This window comes from Lactuca sativa, chromosome 8 (genome assembly GCF_002870075.4).
Source record: "Lactuca sativa cultivar Salinas chromosome 8, Lsat_Salinas_v11, whole genome shotgun sequence".
Lineage (NCBI taxonomy): Eukaryota > Viridiplantae > Streptophyta > Magnoliopsida > Asterales > Asteraceae > Lactuca > Lactuca sativa.
Genome location: NC_056630.2, coordinates 138,841,508 through 138,855,036, shown reverse-complemented (window position 1 = coordinate 138,855,036; position 13,529 = coordinate 138,841,508). Strand labels below are relative to the sequence as shown.

Genomic DNA, 13,529 nt, shown 5'->3' with positions numbered 1-13,529 from the left:
CATCTCTTCAAAAAATTTAAGGATTTAGGTCGCGCATTACTGAGTGCCCTTAAATTAGTGTCTAAACAAAAAAAACACGGAGGGCACCTATAATAAAATGTGTGTCCTCTAAAGACGTCGTTTTATAAATTTTAATGGAACGCGCGTTCCATCCGGGGGAAAATGAAATCCTACAAAATTAAAAACCCCGCATCTTTTTCTTCTTTCCCTCTTCCCAGATTATCGAAGTTCCTTCCATTCCCTCTTGTCTCTCTCGGTCGCTACCTAGGCTTTTTATTGAAAGCTTGAATCGATCGACTGAGGTAACCAAAGGTCAAGCGAACCGAGAAAAGGGTTTTCAGTGAAATCTACTGTTACTCTTTGAAATCGGATCCAATCCTACCTTCGCCCCATCCTTTTTGTCTCTATCAGTTGCTACCTAGGGTTTTTCGTGAAAGCTTGAATCGATCGACTAGGGTAACTAAAGGGTAAGAGAACCAGGAAAGGGAAGCAATAAATCCAACACTCACTCTCAAATCGATTCTACTGGACAAGGTTTCAATTTGGGGCTCTCTACATTCTTATTGATACTACTTTCATTCAAGCTTACATCGGTTTTTTTTTTATACAGTAACCGAAGCTTACATTCTCATTGATTCCACTTTCTCTCTCTGAACAAAAATATCTCATATTCTCTAAAAGCATTAAACCAGCCACCGCCGGCTATCACCTCCACCATCGTTCACGTCGTCCTACATGGCTAAAGTCTAATCTGTTTTCCTTATTCGGTTCAGGGTTCCTTGGCGCCATTAGTCGCAGCATCAACATAGGTAACCATCTCCATCTCCATATGCATCCAATTTCATCTTTTTTCTTCGTTGAAAACCAAATTCACCATGGTTTCCGGCGTAACAGGTGCTCAAACAACTCTAGCACTACGTCTACTGTTAGCCGCATTCTCTTCCAAGATTTACTCAAACATCAATCGCCCTTTTGGTGACGAGGTATACAGGAAAGAAAAGATGTTGTTCAAAATGAATCCACACCAGCTACTCATCCGGTTAAAGAGTATCACTGTCATATTCTTTAAACATATTGTTGTTCATCAAGTTTGATATTCTTTAAACCAGTCACTGTTTATCAAATTCAAAGTGTATCACTGTCATATTCTTTAAACATACTGTCATTTCACACATTCTGGAGTATCACTTTGATATTCTTTAAACCAGTCACTGTTTATCAAATTCAAAGTGAATCCTTAACAACATTTTTAGGGAATTCCCTTGTATGGATGATAGTTCACAGTGTTGCTGGTAAGCATACATTGTTATTTGAATCATTTTCTTTGCACTAAATTCATTTTGATGTGTATTTTTTGTTTCAGCTTTCACTTGGAGTTCACAGTGGCTAACAACCTAGTTGTTGTTAGCACTGGAACCTTGATGTATCAGATGAGAACCAGTTAAATTAGCTTTTTTGCAAGGCCTAACCAATGGATTTAATGGTTTTTTTGTGTAACTTGTTAGTTTTATTTGGTTTAAACATCTTTATAGACTCTTTTATCTGGAGGGAATTCTTATTACTTTGTCATGTGGCAGTGGCTGGATGTAATCAACATTAATAATAGTGTGCACACATGTCTATGAATTTCATTTTGGTATACATGCCGAATAGATCTTATTACCCCTTCTATATGTGTGTATCCATGTGAAGTTTTATTTGATAACTATTGCACTTTATATGCTCAAAGTTTGTTTCTTGATGCAGGTTTTAAGCATGGATAATTGATCCACCATGGGAATACTGATGCACTCATGTTGTTATTACTAAGATTCAAGTAGTGGATTTGTGCTCATTGACCAATACAACCTGGAATCGACCTGTTCAATCTATTTTTAGATAGATCAAGTACTTCAAGTAGTTCACAAAATCCAAGCTTTAGAGGTATACCACCTAAAAGTTGGTTGGCAGCCAATGACAAATACAACACTCTTTTCATTTTCCCAAACTCCTTTGGGATCTCACCAATCAAATGATTTGAAGACAGATCAAGTCTTTGTAGTTGAGTTAAATTTCCAAACTTTGGAGGAATAGAACCACTAATTTGATTGTTGTTCACATTAAAATCAGTGAGAGACTTCAACTTCCCAAGTTCGCTAGGAATAGGACCAACACATTTGTCCCTGTTTCCATGTGGCGTCATGTCCATCTCCATCCATTCACTTCCAACAGCTATAATAAATTAATAATACTTTTGGTTTATACAAAACTGATTTTATTTATTATTGATTATCAGGGCTAAATTTGCAGGGGACCTGCAGTCGGTATCGTGGATGGCAATGGCAGTTGGGGGAAAAAAGGTTGTTGAGTTTATACATAACAGACCCCAAATGGTCTATGGTTTTAATGAGAGATTTGGAGATGTAGTTCTTTAAGCTTTCAAACAACCTTAAGCGAATCACAGAAACTAATCAAGTAGAAAGCATAACAAAAGTAGATAAAAATATCACAAAAATTGAAACACTTACAAGAAAAAGAGTACAGTGATTGCTATGGGTGATATTAACAACTGATGATGTTGTTAAGGCTCACATGTCCAACAGTAGTAAGTTAAATAATAAATCCACTTGTTTTTATGATGTTTAGTTGGTATATAACTAAATATCACACGTTTTCGTGTTTCTATTTTCTCATTTAGAAACCAGCAAGGGTAGCTCACGAATTGGTAAAACATCATCAATCAATCTGAGTCCATCACGGAGAATTATCAGAGGTTAGTTATATTACATTCATAATCATGTAATGTAACAATGTTAAGTGCCATTGCACTTATGTTAACATTCATGATATCAGAGTTAAAGAAACATGAAGTCAAGAAGAATTGTTCTCCACCCAGTTATCCAGACACATCTAAAGATGATTCAACAGGTTTGTTTTCTAAATGAACAATTTCTCTTACAAACTACATAGGAATCTCTGATGTTAGGCTTTATAGGGTATCAATACTTAAGTGGAATGATTTGTTTCATATTATTAATCATTTTTATATATTTTTAATTGTTAGACTTTTTTCTGAAATAGTTTCATATTGTTTTCACATTGTTGATTCCATTTTATTTTTTCCAATTAGAATGCCAGGTCTTATACACTACTCAATTAACACAAAAAGCCAAGAAATTTCACGATGGAATCTTAAAAGTTTTAATTTCTGGGTTGAGGGGGAGGCAGGTTAAATATCAACACATTTTGATATACCCACCAAACAAAATTACACATTTTCATCGGTTTTTTTGTTTTTGTTTTTTTCCTTCAGGCGATTCTGTATGATGAAACAAGGACACAATTAGACAGTAGATTCCTTAAAAAGGAGGAAACGATTACAGCTGGCGAGTCAATGAAATTCGATGGTCAAATAGTTGACATTATAGAACTCAGAGACCATAAACCTCTCAAAGATACAAATGTTGATGGAAGAAATTGCTATAAACAGAATATAATGCCTTCCAAGAATCACAATGAGCATCTTGCTGGTTTGTTCATCTATTCCTTTTGTTGCATTTTTTGGTGATTGTTATCTATCTTATATATGTTGACTTAAATGTTGTGTTCACTTCTGCTTTGGAAAATGTTGAATCTTGGATCTTTTCACGAATTATCGATTCAGTCTGGTGGCGGGTTTGTTGCATAATATTAAATATTAATGACTTTTTTTCATTGTATAAGATTATAAGTATGTGGTGATTGAGTTGTTGCAGACACTTACTCCATATATGCAATCAACGGCTGCAGGGGGTATTTTTAGAATTGTAGATTCAGAATGTAGTAGAAAAACATCACGTGAGCAAGAAAAAGCAAACTTCTCAATGGAGCTATGGAAGACTGCTTTCATGGATGCTTGTGAAAGGATTTGTCTTGTTCGATCTGCTGGACATGATTGTGTTTGCTTGCCTGTGCTTTCTAGATTGGTAACTTTTCATCTAATTACATTATATGTATGTGTCTAGATTATACAATATACATAGAGCTTAATAGTAGTTTTTTTGGTTGATAATGTTTAATAGGTAATGGAAGAGTGCATGGTGAGATTAGATGTGCAAGTTGACATAACAGAATTACAGAATTACTGAGAAGTCATGAAACCTGATATAACAGTATATCAGGTCAAAATTGGTAAAAGTGAAAAAATTGTCTTAAACTTTCATAGTTTGATTGGAAAAAAAATTAATCATTTTGCTAATAATCATTATGTTAATGAGGTTTAACCATTTTTAATCTATTACTATTTTAGTTTGCAAAGATCTAAAAAAATATTGTTGAGTTCAGGCAAGTTCTAGTTCCCTTTTTCTTTTTCTTTTTCTAATTTCCCGAATTAGTTGTTGATTCTTTTTGCATTAAGTCTCTTAATAATAAACTTGAAGTGCAACAATAACCAATGAAGACTTTTAGGAAGAAGTGTAACAATAACTAATGGACAAACCACATTGGCTTACTGTGATTAGTGGTGTCTTATCAGGTCTGTTGTTTTCTAAGCATCTTACTGAGCTGACAGATTTTTTTGTTTAGATAGCGGTTTGTGATGGTGGTTTCCCTGCCTTGGTGGTGGTTGGTATGGCTGTTATTGGTGTTGCAATCCTGTATGCCACATTCTATGTTTGGTTAGGTGTGGACACACCTGGATGAACGAACGTTACTAACTGTGAGTCTCCATTTAGTATCTTATTTAGTTCTAGAACATGTTCATTTTTTTATAATGAAGCTCCATTTTTGAAATGATTAATGACACTGTTAAATGTTTTAATTGTTTGAAATCCAGTTTAGTAAGGAACCTGGTAAACACTTACAGGAATGCAAGCTTAAGGTCGATGCTCCCAAAAATAATTTTGATCCTAACTCTGTGAGTTCAATGGCAATTCCTTTTCCATTTTATGGATTCCAATATAATCCAATACAATTAGAATGCATGATTCCATTCCATGATATGATTGGTTGCAAATGGACAAAATCTAATTTAGAATCCTTCACAATTGATGAATTTCACAATTCAGATGGGAAGGTGGAGTTTTTTTATAAAAGACCAAAATACCCTTGTATTAAAATAAGTTAAATAGAAGGTATTGTTTTATTTTTTTATTTATGCTTTGTGTTTATTAAAAAAATAAAACAACTTTAATGAGTAGAATTCAAAGGCTCACAAAACTAATACTTGTTTCTTCAAAAAAACACAATTCCTAGGTTAACTCATCAAAGGAGTTTCTCTACCAATGACGATGATGTAAGTTACATGACTTTTTCATTTTCACTATTTTATATATCTATAGAACTCGAGATTAATGACTTTTTTTTTCAAAAAAGTATCCTAACATTTCTTCTTATTACCATACTAAAAAATATTGAATCTATGTTGCTGTTTTGGTTGTTAGGCTGAGAGAGAATTGCAACCATGGTTTGCTCAAGAGGATTGTTAAGCTAACTGTTGAGCTAACATAATGAGAAATCACAATACCCCTAAGTCATTGGTAATTATGACATGCTTGTTGATGGAGAAGAATGTACTCTACCACAACTCGAGGTATCATATATTGAGTGAGATGGGCCAATGTACAACTGCTTATCCATATAATCAGCTGTTTGGAGCATTAGTCTTAAAGAATTATGAAAAGCAATATGAAACTTTAATTAGTTGGAATTTGATGTACGTAGTAGATTAGATGCAAATTTATATATTGTAAGAAATAGAATTGTTTGACATTAAATTTATGCAATGGATTCTATTTTTTGTATATGATATTTTATTTTCTATTATGGAACATTAAATACAAATTTAATCTGAAAATAAGTAAATCTATAAATAATATTTTTTTTAACATTTAAAATTATGATATGCAAAAATGTGTGTCATCTTTATTTATGACATTGCCTTTCTTGACAGGGGCTTTCTTGATACGCATTGCGTGTCATTAACACGCGCGTCGTAAGGTTACGACACGCGAATGCGTGTCGTCTTCCTTTATGACAGGGCCTTCCTTGATACGCATTGCATGTCGTCAACGGGCGTCGTAATTAAGCGTCGTAAAAGAGTGTCGCGTCATCTCTCTTTATGACAGGGCCTTTCTAGTAGTGTTCATTCACTTCCAATTGAGTTCAATGCCTCCAAACCATAGATCTTGTCCCCTAGGGCTGATATATCACGTAAAGTTCTTATCTTTTTTTCATGCATGGACTGCTTGGCTCAAAAGACGAAAAGTATGGTCCATAAGTTGCATGGGACCTTCATGGCCATAAAGTTGGCACCTTTATGGCATAAAGTCCCCTAAAGACCCTTGATCTGAAGGGTTTTCCCACAGTGGACGTCCAAGTCCCAAAGACTAACATTCTTGGATCAAAACATGGAGAAATCACTCTAAAACTACATCTAAACAATGAATCGACAAGATAGGAGCTTTATACCTCAAATGAGCCAGAAATGGAGCTCAACTTTTGGATCTACTCTTCTCCTTCACGTCCTTGCTCCTTCTTCAAGAATCATCTTCTTCAAATTCACAAAGAATTCACAAAAATGGCTCAAAACACTCAAAAGGGAATTAGGGTTTTGTTGCTAGGGTTTGGGATAATGGAGGCTGTAAATGAGGCCATACTTTAGAGGTTAAGGTGTTAAAATAGGATGCTAAACCCTTAAAATTAGGGTTTCACTCTGGCAGTCCTACTCGTCAATTTGAGACTCTCAACTCGTCAAGTAGACTTTCCAATCCTGCGTCGAAATCATTCCTACTCGATGAGTTTGGGGCCTCCAACTCGTCGATTTTCTATATAAAAATGAATAAATTTTGAATTTAATACATACCAGGAACCGCACGTTACAAATCTCCCTACATATTTTAGACTTCGTTGCCGAAGACTGTTGGATCTGGAAATAGCTCTGGGTAGTGCTCCCTCATCTCATCCTCTGGCTCCCAATTCCATTTCGAGCCCATGCAGCGCTGCGATTGCACGTTCACCAACTCTACCTTTTTATTCCTCATATCCTTCGTCTTCTTGTCGAGGATGGCTACCAGTCGCTCGATGTAGTTTAGGCTGTCATCCAGCTGAATATCCTCTAAAAGCACTACTGCAAAGTCATCTGTTAAACACTTCCTCAACTGGGAGACATGAATGGTGTTGTGGATCTTACTAAGCTCGACTACCTGATCCAGTCGATACGCAACCCGACCCACCCAAGCCAATACCCTGAATGAACCAATATATCTGGGACCAAACATTCCCCGCTTCTTGAACTAGATGACACCTTTCCAAGGTGACACCTTTAGGGGGACCATATCTCCTACCTGAAACTGCATGTCTGATCATTGTCTATCGGCGTAGCTTTTTTGCCGACTTTGGGCTGTCTGGAGTTTGCTCTGGACCTATTGGATCTTCTCTGTTGTCTTGAGTACCACTTCAATACTCCCCATGACCCTCTATCCAACCTCACCCAAGCATATCGGGGTTCTGCACTTCCTCCCATAGATCATCTCGAAAGGAGGTTGGTCAATACTAGCATGTTAGCTATTATTATAGGAAAACTCTGCCATGGGAAGGTACGTATCCCAGCTACCACCAAAGTCTAAGACATACGCCCACAACATATCCTCCAAATTCTAGATGGTCTGCTCACACTGACCATCCATCTGTGGGTGAAAATTCATGCTAAAGTGCAGACGAGTACCCAACTCGTCATGAAATTCCTTCCAAAATCTAGAAGTGAACCATACATCTCGGTCATAAATCACGAAAACTAGCACCCCGTGTCGAGCCACTACCTCTATAATGTAGATGCCAACCACCTTCTTGGCCAAAAAGCTCTCCTGGATCGGAATGAAATGGGCACTCTTGGTCAACCGATACATGATGGCCCAAATCGAACCCACTCCATGTGCGGTCAGGGGAAGCTTTGTGATGAAATCCATAGTAATATCCTCCCATTTCCACATAGGGATATCCAATTGATGTGTCTTGCTGTGAGGTCTCCGGTGGTCAGCCTTGACCTTCTTGTAGGTCAGGCACCTCTCAACATACCAGGCTACATCCCGCTGCATGAAGGGCCACCAATAATCAGGGCGAAGATCTCTATACATCTTCATCACCTTAGGATGGATGGAAAATCAGGACTTATGTGCCTCCTCCATCAGGATCTGGTGCACACTGCCTGCGTACGGAACCCACACTCTGCGGTGGAGTGTCAACAGAACGCGACTATTGTAGTCGAAGGAGGAAATCTAGCCCACGATGCGCTCACTCTTGCGGTGTTCCTCCCTCATAGCCTCCTACTGGGCCTCTCAGATATGCTTCAGAAGTGGAGTCACTACTATCATCCTCAGACAGATATCTATAATCGGGGCTGCGAATGCCTTGCGGCTAAGTGCATCGGCGACAATGTTAGTCTTCCCCGGGTGGTAGAGGATCTCATAGTCGTAATCCTTCACCACGTCCAACCATCTTCGATGTCTCATGTTCTGATTTGTCTAGTCCATCAAATACCTCAGAATCTTGTGGTATGTGTAAATGGTATAAAGGACCCTATAGAGGGAGTGTAGACAAATATTGAAGGTGAAAACAACCACCCCTAACTCTAGGTCATGCATCGGGTAGTTCATCTCGTGAGGGTTTAGCTGCCTCGAGGCGTAAGCGATGACATGCCGTATCTGCATCAACACTGCACCTAAACCTGAGATGGACGCATCGCACTATACTACAAAATCATCACAACCCTCTAGTAGGGCTAAGATCGGTGCCTTGCACAACCTCTGCCTCAAAGTTTGGAACGTTGCCTGCTGCTCAAGGCCCCAGCGAAATACAACGACCTTCTTCATCATCCGGGTCAGGGTTACTGCTACCTTGGAGAAATCCTAAATGAATCTCTGGTAATAGCCTGCTAACCCAATAAAACTCTAAGTCTCAGATGGAGACTTTGGAACCTCCCATCTCATCACGGCCTCCACTTTGTCCGAATCGACCAAAATACCATTATGGTTAACAAGGTGCCCTAGAAACTTCACCTCGCGGAACCAGAACTCGGACTTGGAGAACTTGTTGTACAAGCACTACCTCCTCAGGGTATCTAACACCTCTCGCAATTCCTCATCATGTTGCTCCTGCGTCTTAGAGTAAACCAACATGTCATCAATAAAGACTATCACAGACTGATCCAGCATCGGTTTGCATACCCGGTTCATTAGGTTTATGAACGCGGAAGGGGCATTGGTGAGCCCAAAGGGCATCACCACAAAATCATAGTGGCCATAGCGAGTCCAAAAAGTTGTCTTCTGCACATCCTCATCTCTAATTCGCATATGGTGATAACCTGAACACAATTCTATCTTGGAAAACCAAGATGCTACCTGAAGCTGATCAAAGAGATCATCAATCCTCGGGACTGGGTAACGATTCTTCACCTTCACCTTGTTAATTCATCTCCCGGTAATCTATACACATCCGATGTGACCCGTCCATCTTCTTTACAAACAGGATTGGGGCTCCCTAAGGCAAACTGCTCAGCCTAATAAATCCCTTGTCTAATAGCTCCTGCAGCTGTGTACACAACTCCTGCATCTCGATAGGAGCCAGCCGGTATGGTTCCTTGGCTATTGGAGCCGCATTAGGGATTAGGTTGATCCTGAACTCCACCTGTCTCTCCGAAGATATCCCAGGAAACTCCACCGGGAATACATCTGGATACTCCCTCACAACTGGCACATCACTCACGGTCGCCTTACCCGCCTCCCGAGTATCCATGACGTAGGCAACATAACTTGCGCGACCCTGTTGAAGATAGCACCTAGCCCTCACTGCTGAACACAAATCTGGCCTGCATTGCGGCCACCCGCCCAGAATCACCAACTCTCCCCCGCTTGGGGTCCTGACACAAACCAACTGCTTCTCACAGTCGACCACCGCCCCATTAGAGCTCAACCAATCCATGCCTATGATGAGCTTGTTCCCATGAAAAGGAATAGGAACCAAATCCACGAGGTAAAGCTCGTCATACATCCTCAAGTCATAATCTTTGTAGACCTCAGATGCCCGGACCGACCGGTCGTAAGCAATCTCGACCTCTAAAGGACTATCTAACATGCCTGAAGTCTCAGCAAGCCTCTTGCTGAGTGCAAGAGATACAAAAAATCGGGTAGCCCTCGAGTCAAATAACACATGTATTGGGATACCGTTCACATGGAATGATCCTAAACAAAAGACATAAAACACAAAACATAAATATCATAACCGACATATAATAAGAGTTAGGTAGAAGAAAGCATACCCATCACCACATCTGGTGTAGCATGCGCCTCCTTGGCGGTCAGCCGGAAGGCTTGGCTCCTCACCACTGGAGTATCTCCCTCATGCGCCTTGCCGCATTTCCCATAGTGGCTCCGGCCCTGCTGGTCGTTCGACCTAGAGTGGAATCCCTTGGGTTTCTTTCCTGAAACCCATGTCGCTTGCACAGTCTCCACCTTCCTCTTCCGGATGTGATCTATATCAATCTCCCTCTCCCTCGCCCTCGCAATCATGTCATCTAAAGTCGGATATGTCAAGTAGCTGACATATTTCTGTTTGTCAGATCTCAACATATCATGGTACCGAGTATTTTTCATCTCCTCACCGCATACTGAGGCACCATTAAGTCCCTCTCCCTGAACCCAGCGGTAATCTCCGCCATTGAGTCAGTAGTCTGTCTCATATCCAAAAACTCCCTGGCTAGCTGCTGGATCTCCACGTTTGGAGAAAAATCAGCTCGAAATCTAGTCACAAAGTTTGGCTAGATCATAGACTCAATGGCTGGGGCTCCCAATGTATCACTGACTGCCTCCCACCAGTCACTGGCCCTCTCTCCAAACAACCAGCTGCAAACCTAACCTTTGACCACTCAGGGCAGAAGCTCGTCAGCTACGCATACTCAATGTTTGTGATCCATCGTCTCGCCACAATGGGGTCCTTAACCCTGCTAAAGTCTGGCACTCCGCATACCTTGAAATCCTTGAAGGAGAGTGTGCGAGTCCCTAACTGGCCAGGTGCCATTTCACTCCTGAATTCCCTAAGGCGATCCACCATCAGCTCGATGATCCCTTCCTTGATCGACCCGAAAATCATCGAGGTCGCCTCAAGGATGTCTCTCGTAATCTCAGATGCGATGAACTCGTGCAATCCATCATCAACCGGCCCGAAACTCGTACCCGAACCTAACCTAGACCCTGAACCTCCTGCTCCATGACGTGTCACCACCATTCTGAAACAAAACACACAATCGTCAGGGTCATATATCACCTCGATAGGTTTCACACACACTACAAGTTCCATGGTTTAGTCTCATCTCTCCTTGATTCGAGTACGGATCCTCTACTTTCAGTAGTACGTGCTCATAATACCTTCCACATATATCCGTACTTTCCTCAAGAATTGTCTTGACTCCACCAAGTCCCTTTCACTACTACTTCTCAGTGCACTAATCATATCCTAGGCTTACCCTAGGATAATCTCTGACCCACTCTCCATCATCAGATGCATAAGAAGTCCTTGCTACCTCCCCCTAACTAGCTCGCAAATACCATTACATATTACTAAAACCAGATAATTCTTTGAATGAGAGATCCTACCCTACAACGGTTAGACTAAGACAAGAGCTGCGAAATAGAGGTAGACCTAACGTTCTGAAATTATTTAGTCCTCGTAATATGTAACTTAATGTATACGTTTACTAGCTAATTAGAGATAACTAGAACTCCTAAAAGCACAAAGCAAGCATCATTCGAGCGTTGAGTAAGGCTATCATATCACTGACTAGTTAGTACTATCATGCAATTCAATAAGCACATATAGCAGGCACATAAGGCATCTTCCTAGAACCTTAGCCCTCATCTAGCATGCAGTTCTCATACACATACAGTAGGCAAATAAGGCATCTTTCCTAGATCCTTACACCTAATCTAGCATGCAGTTCTCATAATCATAACATATATGTGACATCCCCATTTTCACGGCCATAAAAGACCAATTTTTGTTTATGCTTTATAAAATCAGAGTATCTCTTTCAATAAAAATGTTGCGGAATTTGTTCCCATAAAAACATGATAATTTCATTATCAAAGCATTTCCGAACAAATGTATTTTTATTCATTTACACTAGTGATCTATATCTCCTTAATCTCTCAGTGTAATGTAACTTCACATTGTCACCTGTGATACAAGTAAACTGAGTCGGTTAGGTTGGGAAACCTGGTGAGTACATAGGGTTTTCAACCCACAATAATATAATTATTATGTTTAATCATCAAACAATTAACTCAATTACCCATCCCCATTATCTTCTTTATTCCTAAGTACCTTCCCTAAGGATTTATCCTAAGGGTCGTCTCCTACATCATATTTACCTCTCATCTCCTTACATCGCATTTCCTTATATGTTTGTTCCTAAGGACTATCCCTAAGCATCATCACCTACACCGCATAGACAGTATTGATTCAGGGATTTCTCCCTAAATACGTGCCCAACAAGGGTTAGGGTATCATCGCATGAATACATAGTTACAACATCTCCTGAACTCATAATTCATAGTAAGGGTTTAGAGTATCATCGCATGAATACGTAGTTACAATATCGCTTGAACTCGTAATTCATAGTAAGGGGTTAGAGTATCATCACATGAATACGTAGTTACAACATCGCCTGAACTCGTAATTCATCACCTACAGGTTATGAGTCTGTTGGTGTTTCCACGGGGTTGTCTATAATAGTCTGTGGTCGCCATCTATACTCTGGTAGATGACTACATCTCCAAATTGTTGGACGAGGTTATAGTATCTTTCATCCTACATCACCGATTCATCATCACCTATCTATCCTCACCTAATTATCATCACCTTCCTATCATCACCTATCTCTCATCATTTTATTTTATCACACATCAAATATTTCATCTACCCATGTTTTATCCCAACATATTTGTTGATATAAAATAAATATATAGTTTAAATCATTTAAAACATGTATACAAATCTGTCACCAGCATAGACAACAAGTATTCAGACAATATGCACACATAGCACGTAATTTATATTAAAATACTTCATATCTACATGTAAGATGAAAGGGACTATGCACTCACTTGATACGGTGGTGACTCGGTACTCGGACAGCACTTCGTTACTCTCAACACAATTTTCCTTGGACAAAACCTAGTATCATTACCACTAGAGTTTAGTCTAATATTCACCAAGACTAATTCATAGTCTAGCTATTATTACTACTATATAAGCATTAAACAATACTTATATAACCAATAATAATAGCCCAAGTACTTATTATAAGGTTCTAATAACATTAGTATGTTGAAACATAAGCTATACTAAAGATAGGGTAGGCGTAGCTCACTTACAACGGGTTTTCTAGAAAAGCGAGCTTCGCTGGAGCAGCATTCCTGAGCCGAAAGGCTCTTTTCTTGGGGCTTCGGGAGCCTCGAGGCTTCCTTCGGGTGCTAGGGGGTTTACCTAGACTTTAGGGGGGGTTTGGGGCTTTAGAGAGA

At 39.6% G+C, this 13,529-nt stretch overlaps 1 protein-coding gene across 1 annotated transcript; it reads right to left on the bottom strand.

Moving 5' to 3' along the window:
• Positions 1-1,831: 1,831 nt before the first annotated feature.
• Positions 1,832-2,182, bottom strand: LOC111907631 (serine/threonine-protein kinase BRI1-like 2). The gene has a single exon (XM_023903421.1). The coding sequence runs from the start codon at positions 2,180-2,182 to the stop codon at positions 1,832-1,834; it is 351 nt and encodes a 116-aa protein (XP_023759189.1).
• Positions 2,183-13,529: the final 11,347 nt, after the last annotated feature.